Raw genomic sequence first — 12300 nt, forward strand, 5'->3', positions numbered from 1 at the left:
AAGTCAGATTTAGCATTGCAGGTCTGTGACCATGTGGAATCAGTACTAAAACGGTATTGTATGCCCATGTTAGGGTTGTGTGCCCTGCAGGAAGGAACCCCAAAAGAGGGTTGGGCTTGTATTTGCAATATCGTGAAATTGTATATCTAAGGGGACGATGCCACATTGAAGATAGCCAATGAGATTGTGGGGACTCGATTTCCTTGTGTAGGGCTAAACCATTTGTATTTTGGGTGATGACTGTTAGGGAACATGAGGGAAATGTGAGTGTGCGTTAACAGAGTGTGTTAACTGTTCTGGAAATGTATATATACTGTATCTGTTTTGTGGTTCAGGAAGACTGGAGATTCAAGGAGGAGTCTAGCCGATCCCCAGCAGCCACTGTGAAATAAAAAGTTTAATGAAAACGTGCATTCACTTCTTGAGAGGCAGGGTATTTTAGAGTGCAGAGATCCGAGGACAGCTGTGACATTTACATTTCTACAGGTTTTGTCATACTCCCTCCAGGGTCTTGGAAGGATTTCACAGCTTATCTACTGCCCAAATCACCATTTATCTTCTGGCAAAGGGTTTTGGTGTGGGAGTCAGCTTTGCAGTGAATACGTTTCCCCCTGTGAAAGGTGCAAATCCACCTGTTGCTTTTAAAAGGCAAACTACCCAGATTACCATTTCTCTTGCCTCAGAGATAATTTGGGTATTAAATTCACATAGGTTTCTCATTCTCTGCACAATCACAAAAGCAGCCCATGAAGCTATCCTGGTAAACCTAGTCAATGTGTACATGCTTTGATGAAGGGAATTCATCCCTTCCTCTCAACGGAACCCCCCCCCCCCCTCCCCTTTGAGGCTAGGGAGTTGAGCCATCTCTGCAATACTCTCCCTAGGGAATAGAGGCATTGTGATCTCACCGGGAGAGAACCCATTTGGGGGACAAGGATTCATGTTCCAGTGAGGAACTCCCTAAAGCTACACAAACTGGCCTACATGCGATGCTTGAAAATACCTGAAACTATGAAGTACCAAGACTGGCATGAAGGAACTTCCAATAGATGTTATCTTATGGAAAAAGAAAATGCCCGTTTAAATCAGTATATGCAATCAACTGCTACGAGTACACGGAGAGATGTGCAGTCAGAGAGAGTTGTGCACTCAGCGAGAGAGGGAGAAAAGAGGGGAACATGTATGCCAGCCTAGGAAAGACCCAAGCTGTGAGATACCAGGAAGCCTGAGATTGCGGAACGCCAGTGCTGCAGCGTATAAGAATCATGAGAATCCGGCAGGGCAGGATCCCAAGAGAAGGTGGCGGTGAGACCATGAGGGAGAATCAGTGGTGGACGGCAGGTCCACAAAACAACGCTGACACCACCGGCAATAGAGGGTTCACAAGTTTCCAGTCGCACAGCGAAGCACCAGGACACTGCAGAGAAGCAAGAGAATGCAGGGATGGGAAGCGTCTGTTATGGAACCTTTTCATTTTTAGTGTTTAATTCCTCCAACCTTAGAGACCCCCAGCTCTTTTGCTGAACTTTGTACTTTTAATCCTATGTGTTCTCTGTGTTTCCTTTGGTTCTGCAGTCTGACAAAACTCCATAGGCATCATCGTTTTACATTGTGACACACAGCACCTTCAGTGCAGTGGCACATGGAAGTCTTTCAGATTTCCCAGAGGTTTAAATACCTTCAATTCGTTAAACTACTGTTTCAAATAGCAGTGAATTGAAATACACTTTACTTACATTTTGTAACTTTCTAGACCCAGCACACACTATCTTACAATAGGGTGCTGGAGGGTTTACTTCGTATGTCCTTTGTCTAGTTTCTCATGTAACGTTTTTATGTTACCATTAATGGCTGGTGGCAGTGGTTTACTTTTTCTGATCATTGTGTGTTTCTACCGCAGACTGCAATTGCAGCTGCAGTAAAGCAGCCATGGGTGCCGATTTTGTCAAAATTGCCCAATTCGTCTTTCCCCCCCCCCATTTCTGGTTGGAAAGGTCCTTCTTGAGATTTACTCTGCGTGCCAAACCAGGTATTGTCTTTGGCGGGATTCACCAGTGAAGCCCGCTTCCGACTCCAGCGTGTCTGGCAGGGCTAGGAAGCGAGGGAGGTTCCCGAAACTCCCTGTGCTTAGTCTCCTTGGTTACAGGAATGCCCCAAAGGTGATCGGCTGGCTGGCTGGCTGGCTGTCTTAGAGGACAGCCACCCTGCTGTGTGAGTGACAGCTAGGCTGGGAATGAATGAGAGAAACCTGCATAAAAGGCGAGGTCTTTTGAATGGAAGGCAGAGTCGACCACTGGACAAAGGAATCCGAAGAAGAGAACTAGAAGAGATGCTTGCTGCAACTCCTGGACCGTTGGTTTGTCCGGTAAAGCCCTGCTGAAGCTCCGAATTCATCTCGACTAGAGAAGCCCTGCAAAGGACGACTTCTCCCCTTGGGTTGGTGGGACCAATCAACCCCAAGACAAGCTCATCTGGAAATCCTCTCGAAGCTGACTGTACTTCAACTTGCTGCTGCAGGAACCGAGTGCCAGGGAGAGAAACACCAGAATAGAGTGCATCGTTTTTAAGTCAGACCCAAGCTCCAGGAAGATCCTCCAGACTCCCTCGAAGCAGGACTAACCAAGCCTGAGCCACCTCAACAGAGGGCTGGACCACAGAAGCAAGGAAAGCCCACAAGGTATCCAAGAACCGCGGTGGTGCTATTTGCGAGAAGCTGAAACCGCAAAGTGCCACTGATATGAAAATTGCCAATTGCTGCCACGACCTTCAAACCATAGTGCAGGAGTCCCCAGATTTCCTCCCTCTTGTCCCCACGACTGAGGCCCAGGGTTAACAGGATCTGCCATGCTACAACAGCAACAGAAGCCAGCGGGAACCAATTTCTTCAGACCTAAGGTACTGTAAACTAAAGGGTACTTACCTCTTGCTGTCTAGTTTGCTTGCTCTCAGTTGAGACTTGCAATTACTGCCTTTTGTGGAGTTGCTTGCAGCTCTGCCTTTCACAAGCCTCCCAGTCTGTGGTCCAACAGTGATTTCTTTTTCAACAAAAACATTGTGCAAGACATTTTACTTACCTTCAAGAAGAACTTCAGCTCCCCTAGACTTTGCTCAATTGACATTGGCTGTCCTGGCTCCCTGATACTCTAACCTCTGACTCTGTGCTTTGATCTATCCCTCTAAAAAGTCATACATACCTTACTTGTATAGCTGGGAAAGTGTTAATCTACATTGCTGCGGGTTCAAAAGTGCTTACCTGTTTGAGAAACGTGTTAACCATTGTTTCTTCCTCTAACCTTTTACTTTTGACACCAAACTCAGTATTGCTCTAAATGTACCAATGATATATCAATGTTCACAGTGTCCTAGTTATTGAGGTCACCTCACGGTGTAGGAAGAGTCTGTGCCACCCCAAAAGGGTATCTAGTTATTTATTGAAAATGAGAGTGTATTTATGAGGTATATTTAAATGTTACATATTTTCTCCCTTCTAAAGAAGGCTTATTCAAACTGACAGTTAAATTAATATTTGTTTAATCAAAAAACCTTGAGTATAAGTGCCATTTGGATACTTGTCACTGTGAAACTATGTTGCAACCCTACAGCTCAAACTGACCCCTCTTGAGATAAGCCTGGCTGCTCAGTCACTCTACCAACTTGTGTAGTACAGACTTATACCAAAGGTTGGGTTAACTATTGCCAAGAGGACAAGGCTGACGCAGTCTCCCACAGGGAACTGCATACAATCTTGCCTAAAAGCTCTTGGCGGTCTATGACCAGATCGAAGCTACCCAAGGAAGAGGGTTCCAAAAATGTTCTCCTTCAAGAACAAAGCAGACTGGGAAAACAGGAAGCGCTGGAGGCCAGAGGAGAATCATTATACCAGACCAGCAACTAGTCTCAGTAGAGGCTATAAATCAGAGTCAAGCTGAAAGCAAATGACTGCAAACAGTATGATTTAATCGAAAGTAGTACTGAAAAGTTAATTAATGAGAGAGAGGACTAGTGGATAAAAATACCCTGGGAAAAGGGAAAAGTAACCAGATATTCTGCACAAGGCCAATACAATACCAAAGGTAAAGAAAGATACGAGCCCGAGTTTGGAGGAAATAGGCAATTGAGCCACAAGCAAGGTCAATTAGCCCAAAACCAATTGAACTGTAAACATCCAGGAGAGAAAGCTCGACAGAGCAATCATACCATCCCAGGATATATTGAGAGTAACAGCAAAGAACATCCGAGTCTATTTCCAAAAGGAATACCAAAGAAGAGAGAAAACATAACTGCCCAATTGAAGAACTAAGGAGACTTATACAAAAAGTCATGAGAGACTATTGACGGATTGTGAATCTAAGAGAAAACAGAGACTGGTACTAAACGTGTCCTCAGGAGAAGGGAGTCATTCCCCTGACCTACGTTAGTTTCGTTTTATAGTGGTACAGTCAGTAAGGGTAGTTTTGGATAGCTGACTTAATTATTTGGACATTCACGACTGACAAACGAGCACCTTAGATAGCAACGTAGGCAGGGACCAGCCATAGTGATGGGAAAAGTTAGGCCTTAAAGTTTACTTTACTAAAATATCGTACATCCTGTCCTCAGAATTTGTGTCTTTCTGACATACCACAATGCACACCCCTAAAACATGTGCTTACAAGTCACATTTGCCCTGTTAGGATGGCCAACCTCATAACCAACAAGGTTCTCAACGCCCTATTCATCAGCAAAATGTAATTTACATGCTGATCCCCCTACCAGCCCAGACTTCATCCTACCCCACAGTATACAACATACTGCCAAGCACAGGAAAACAAATCAACTGGCCCTGCTGGGTAATCCAAAACACAGCTCCTTTGAATCCATCTCATGCCAGTTCTCCATCTCAAATTACTATTACATTCCACCTTCTTTGAAATGCCTCTCCATGGTAGGTCCACTCCTATAGCATCCTCCACAGAGCCTTCAATGTCCAGAAAAGTCACCTAGATGACTATTCTCCATGACTGGCACCATGGACATTACATAGATCTTCCTGTATCCCCCAGCTTGTCAAAGGCCACACCCTGGACCTAGTCTTCATCTCCTCCCAGCTCTGCCCATTTTCAAACCGCCAGTCCCTTGACTGGAGTGACCATGCTGCAATCCCCCTTTTAATTTCACACAGAATGTTTACCCACAAAGGCAGACTAAAGTCTGTGTGATGCACTGCTCCTTGAAGAATGCACCACTAGAGGCAACCTTTGCAATGCTCCCCCAATGCAGACAATGTTTCAGCCCTTCGGGATACATTTAACCAGGTCACCAAACTACTAATGGACGCTCACACACCCCAAAAGTCTAGTCGCACCAAAGTCCAACTATTCGCACCCTGGTACACCTGTGCTTGCTGCCAAAAAACGCCAGCTCAGATTGCTGGAAAAGCAGTGTTTCAAGGACCACAGCCAAGAGGAGCTTTCATCCTTCAAATCCCTGTGCACCTAACAGCTAACAGAGCATGATCTTGGGGGCCAAGTCGGCTTACCTTTGCACAGTCGACTTAACACTCCTTAATCGCTGAAAGGACAGGTTTCTCCGGAGCAGTCCTTACCTATCCGGCAAACACCAGTCCATACAGATGGGCTCATTTAGATCCAACCGGCTTCCAGTCACATGTGGGGCCCAACAAGACTCCATCCTCTCTGCAATTATCTCCATGCACCTAAACGACTCAAACATAGCCATCTAGGTGTACAGTGACGACACTCGGCTGAGCCTCTGTGAATGCCTACCCACCAAACTAACAGATGTCAAAGGCCCACCTCAAGCAGAACCTCACAAGAGCAAGCATAAGAAGCAACTGAGCACTTTACAAGTTAAGGGGCTGAGGGGTTACACAGTGAAGAAAGCAGAGAAACAAGAGAGCAGGGACTTAACTACAAGGGTGGTGAGGGTGCAATCACGGAATGGAAAAATTGAATCATTTGAAGCTCTGTAAAATGACTCACCAATCCGAGAAGCTGGTTTGGCATTTCTTGTGTCCCACAGCAAAAGTCTTCCATCCTGCAAATTTAATATAGATGAGAATTTGAAAGTGAGACATCAACATGCATTGTTTTAGTGCAGACTCCCCTCAATGGGTCAACACTTTCACCAATTAGATGCTACAATAAGCAGATCATTTCTATACAAATGGCACATTAAATACAAATATGTTATCTGTCGTGCAAAGTGATCAATTATTCATCATTGGTGATAAAGATTGAAAATCTGTGCTACTCAGTCTGCAAGATCACTATGACGAACATTTGTCAGTGGAAGAGAAGAATTCTGTGTCACTAGCCAGTATTTCTAAGCAGAAAGGACTTTAAAAATCTGGGCACTGCTGTAGCTCAACAGTTCAGTCTGCACATTTCAGGTTACACTACTGTGAGTGACAGCCTAGCCTGTGCATGAATGGGAGAAACCTGCTTGAAAGGTGAGGGTTTTGGGACTAGAGGCAGAGTCGACCAGTGGGAGAAATACCGGATGAAGAAACTGAACAAAGCTTGCTGCATCCTCCTGGACATTTGAATTGCCTGGTAAAGCCCTGCTGCTGTGCTGAAACTCATTTTTATGATCGACAAGAGAAGCTCCGGAAGGGATGACTTCTTCCCTTGGGTTAGGGGACCAACTAACACCAAGACGACCTCCACTGGACCATCTTCCCTGATTGGCTGTACTTCTTTGCTTCTGCAAGAACCGTGTGCCGGGTGGGGGGGGGGGTCGAGAATACTGTAGTCTAGTGCAAAGTCTACAATCTGGCCAGAAGCTCCAGGAGTCTCCCAAGGAACCCTCCAGAAGCAGGACGACCAGAGCTCTAGTCTCTCACCAGAGTGCAGGACCAAAGGAGTGAAGGAAGCCCAACCGGTATTCCGAGATCCGCGTGGTGCTGTTTACTGAGTGCTGAAACCGCAAAGTGCCTCTGATCCGAAAAGAGCCCGTAGCTGCAGACTACCCCCAAATTGCTGCCGCAGGAGCACTCCAGACATCCTCCCTCTTGTCCCCACGACTGAGGCGCAGGAACCCAGCGTCTGCACTGCTGCAACAGGACATAATCCGGCTGGACCACTCTTCTTCAAACCAGAGGTACTGTTTAGGCTCTGGGTACTTACACCAGTGTCTTTTTGAGCCGTGCTTGTCTCAGTTGAGACTTCCAGTGGCTTACCTTAAGAGTTGATTCGAACTCTGCTTTTCACAGGCTTAACGGCTTGTGACCCTACCAGTGATTTCTACAAAACTCTAACTTTGTGCAAGACTTCTATTATCGAAGAAGTGCCTCAGCTCCAAAGACTGAGCTCCAATAGACTTTGGCTGCCCCGATCCCTGCAGACTCTTCTAGTCCACTGACTTTGATATTTCTGTCCCTCATAGGTGGTAACCTGTTTGAGACTGGTATTGCTGGGAAAGGCTCGTCTAGACTTCATTGAAGACTTATTTGTGCTCGCATATATTGCAAACCTGTTTAACATTTGTTCCCTTCCTTTAACGTTTCCTTTCTGCAACCTCAGAACCTGCAAATTATAACTAGTGATATATAAATGCCATTGCTGTCCTTGTGAAGGAAGTGACCTCCGGGTGTAGGAAGTATGTATAAAGCATATCCAAAGAATATCCACCAACATATGCTGATTCTGGAAAAGTATTTGAAAGTATTTTTGATTGTTACCTATACTTGCCCATCACTAAAACCTTGAGTAGGAATATTACTTGGTTACTTGTATTTGTGAATTTCATTGCTACAGCACTACAGCTCACATTTACCCCTCTAGAGATGGGCCTGGCTGCTCAGTCACACTACTAACATGCTCATATGTGCATTTATTGCTTCCTTTATTCTTCGCAAGGAAGCTGTATTCATGCTAGTGGGCCTTGACCATAGCTCCTGTTCATTCAGATCCATCAGGATTTTCCTCATGTGCTTGACCCATAGCAAACACACATGCCCTCATCCAAATCAAAGGTCCCGATAAGCAGCCAGACTTGTTGTACAACATAATCTCAACCAGTATAATACTGGTCTAATTTGGATTACAATACTGATGGGGCACAGGTCGACCTGCATATGAACAAGGGCATTAGGTGTCCCTTGCTTTAACGTGATTGAGCTTTTCAAAAATGTATTTTTCGACTTGGCCTAGCTCCGAAGCATTAACATAGCCCCACATTTCTGCTCCATAGGTAGCAGACATGGCCGCCTGTTTTCTATACACATTTAGCGCAGGAGAAATAGCTCCTCTGCCATGCTTGCAGAAAAATGATCCGTCACCTCCACTATACTTTTCCAGATTAGTTCTCGCCTTTGCAAACTGGGAGGCTCAGGTCCCATTCTCATGAAACCTAACCCCCAGATAATCATAGAATTCTACCGGCTCGAGCTGCAATCCATCCACCTTCGCTACCAACCTTGGTTGTTTAGCAAAAGTTGGCTTAAACACCATAGTCTTGGTTTTACTTATATTCAAGGAAAGCCAGAGCTCCCCACATTTCCTCACAAACAACTCCAGTGTTGTCTGCAGTCCATGTGGCATTGTTGAGAACACTGCGTTGTTTTCAAAGAAAAGCACCAGGTTACTTTCGCAGCCCAATTTTAGTGGATCTGGCTTTCCCTGAGCAGGGTTGAAATTACTTCCCCAAATGTAAATAAAAAATAAAAGTGGGGCGAAGAATCACCCCGACCTTGCCCCTTTTATCAAATGAAATGGCAGTGTCACCTCCCCTGCCAGCCCATATCGAACCACAGCCCTGTTGTCGGTGTAGAGGGAGTGTACAGACACTAAGAAAAGGTGGCATCTTGTGCTCTTGCAGAACCCGCCAAAATGTGTGTCACAGGATTCCATCGAATGCAGTCTTGAGGTTGACAAAAATGGCTTACAGATCCACCTTCCTTAAGACTGCATATTTTTGCACAATCAAGAAAAGGCGGAAATTCTGTACCCCTCAGACCTTGTAACGCTGCTTGGATTGTATGTATATCATTTTGGTTGAACCAATCCTGTATGCGTTTCCCAACACTTGGACAAATGTTTGGCCATGCTGTTCAATAAAGAAATGGACTGAGTTAGCTGGGTTATCTCTACCCCCCTTTTTGTATATAGGTATGTTCAGCACTCGACCACGAGGCAGGAACTGAATTCAAATTGATGCATGCCATAAAGTTTTTCCAAAGGGTAGGAGCCCACATTTTTAAATAGATCAGCCAGCACCATCAGGACCCGGAGCCATTTCTAATTTTTGCGATTTCATTCAAATCACAACCTCCTCTAGCCCAAGGCATAGGAGACCTCCGTCCATGGAATCCTCAGTGCTTTTTTCAGGAGCAGTGACAACCAGGAACCCACAATCCGTTCCCTCACAATAAAGTTCAAAATAAATCAGTGCACTGTTGATCTGGGGGGGGATGTTTCTCTGCAGATCATTCTTCTCCTTGGCCCACCCAACAGAGACCAACTTACAGAACATCCCACTATCTCTCCTCTCGTGGGTTGTCGCAAGGCAATTCCATTTAAACTTTAAATGTTCCGTTTTTCTCCTCTTGATTGAAGTCTTATAGCTAGATCTGCTGGCACGTAAAAGAATCCTGTCAATCAATGTACCAATCGCTAAAATATCTAGGAAACGTGGTTTTGCCTCATCACATGATTTTTTACCGCTGTCAGATTACCTGTTACAAAGGGCAAAATAGACAATTAAATCTGTGAAAGCCTCAAGAACACAGAATCCATTTTCAAGGAAGTGGTGCCATATACCAATGTGTGGAATTATTGCCTCAGAGAACAAGTTTAATATCGCACTCCATCACTCTAGCCCATTTTACTGTTTTGCGAGCATGGCCTGTTACAGAAATTGGCTGGGTAGATTTGTTTTAATCACTGCCAGTTCTGGTAGAACTACCAGGGAACAAAAGGGTAGCTGTTATAGGTCTATGATCATTTTCGTGTCTCTCGATCACTTCAAAACTGGAAACCCAGTCCCTTGCAAAGACAAGAATGTAATCAATAAAACTCGACCCCTGTGGCTCATTGAAGGTTTTCTTAGCTGGAAGGTCACCCTTAAAATGGATCATTACATGCTCAAACAGAGGGCATACACAATACGGACTAAATCTACTGCATGTTTCTTCATTCCAAACGGGCGAAGGGCAGATAACGGGGGATATGCCAGGCTGCATCATGGTCCTCCCATAACCCTTCCAACTCCACCAAGTGCTCAATTTACTGATTTAAGTCGCCTACAGCCACAATATTGCAAATTGACGAAATCGTGGTCTCCCTTGATTCAGCAATGTGTAGCAAGTCATCAACCACATCCATAGAATTAGGCCTATTGTACATATTAAACAGTTCAACATGGTTTCCCTTCAAGATTAAGACCACTAAACACTGTAAAGCCACCAAGCCAGAGTCTACGAAGGATACTTGATAATTCAGAGTAGGTCAACCCATGCAATTAGACCCCCACTTGGTCTTCCCCTTCCACCCCTTACTGCCAGTATCTGAAATGATACGAAGCCTTGGAAATCTACCCATTCGGATGCCCACGTTTCTTGAAGGAGTTGGACTCCCCAATATACTCACACCTACTCTGTTCTTAGAGGTTTTTGGAAACACCTGCAATATTCCAAGAGAGGTTAGTAACATTGGCGCTCTGTACAGGGCAGTCATCTCCCTCAAGACTCTGCTCTGGAGTAGACCTAGCATCACCCCTGGTAGCTATTGGCTACAGCATAAGTGAGGTGGTTTCAATTTCTGACATCGGTCAAACCCTAGCTGACCACTATTCCTCTGGATGCGGGTGCTATCCTGCTGCGGTTAATGTGCCCTCAGAATTATATTAGTATTCATGGGTGGATATGTCCCAAGGTTGATTGCAATCAATCAAAGTTACTATTGGGCATCTTCACCCGGGTGCACCAAACAAGGTCTTCTCTGATTGATGTACACCCCTTTAATGCTCTTAACCAATGTGTGCATATAACTAGTGGTGCCTGGGGCTGAATCGCTGTCAAAGACAGCCTAAGCACATTGTTATTGATGGACCAAAAGGCTCAGTGCGGTTGCACACCAAGGCTATTTCCCTCTGCAAACATCTATCGGTCGGACAGCTGGGAGGGGCCCCCTATAGAACACAGGAGGAGGATTCTTTAGATAGCGGTTAATGCTATTAATTATAGGATCTACTCCACCAAGGAGGAGTGAGGGGGAGAATACTCACAGCAAGACACTCTTACAATAATGGTTCCGAAATACTATTTTCTCTGGTAATCGTGCCAGAATCTTCTACATGAATCTCGTTTACATTTGCAACCACCTAGGGTTCCCTATTAGGCATCACACCACTTCCAATATTATTTGCACTCCTCATCAGGGGCATTATGCTAGAAGGCCAAGTTACTCACCTGTAACTGTTGTTCTCCAGCATGGGTCTGGCATGGATTCACATGCTCATGAATATTCCCCGTCAGGCTGGGAATTCTCTGTAAACAAATAAATCAGTTTAATTTCTGAACTGTCTTTCTCCTAACAACCAATCACTGGTCTCTGGGTCATACTGCCCCCAGCCAATGACTGCCCTCTACCTAAGCCCCTCCCCTGGCAGCCATCTTCAGATTTGGTAGCACGTAAAGTTGCAGTAGAACCAAGAGAAGAGCTGCAGAGGGGTAGGCGGGAGGATTCGCATGTGAATCCATGCCAGACCCATACTGGAGAACAATAGTTACAGGTAAGTAACTTGTTCCTTCACCAGCATGGGGTCTGGCATGGATTCACATGCTAATGAAGAAAGAATACATAGCAGTACACACATGCACATCCACGGGCGGTGGCAAGGCTCAACATTAAGCATCTCTTACCTCCTCACCAGGCTCACCTCCAAGCGAACAGGTTGCGCAGCACTGCTTGGCCGACTCTGGACTCCTCCCTGGAATCCCTGTCGACGCAGTAGAACTTCATGAAGGTGTGCGTCGACCTCCACATAGCAGCCTTGCATATGTGAAGCAGGGGCACACCAGACAGGAACGCTGTAGTTGCAGCGATCGCTCTGGTCGAATGGGCTCTTGGACGACCAGGCAACGGTCGGTTTAGCAACCGATGACAATGCGTGATGCAGCCGGAGAGCCACCTGGAAATGGAAGCCTTGGAGAGGGCCTTCCCATGGTTCACAGGACCAAAGTTCACAAATGGTTGTGACATCTTCTGGAAAAACTCTTTGTGCAGTCCACAGAGAACTTCAGCGCTCTAGCCACATCCAGTGAGTGCAAAGCCCTCTCAGCCGGCAACAAAGCCATCG

At 45.6% G+C, this 12300-nt stretch overlaps 1 protein-coding gene across 1 annotated transcript in view; it reads right to left on the reverse strand.

Moving 5' to 3' along the window:
• WDR77 (WD repeat domain 77) overlaps positions 1–12300 on the reverse strand; it is a 178119-nt gene that overhangs the window by 58839 nt on the left and 106980 nt on the right. Inside the window, exon 6 of the mRNA XM_069633296.1 lies at positions 5982–6036. Coding sequence (XP_069489397.1) covers positions 5982–6036 — 55 coding nt within the window. The remainder of the gene's footprint in view (positions 1–5981; positions 6037–12300) is intronic.

This window comes from Ambystoma mexicanum, chromosome 13 (genome assembly GCF_040938575.1).
Source record: "Ambystoma mexicanum isolate Mex_15411 chromosome 13, UKY_AmexF1_1, whole genome shotgun sequence".
NCBI lineage: Eukaryota > Metazoa > Chordata > Amphibia > Caudata > Ambystomatidae > Ambystoma > Ambystoma mexicanum.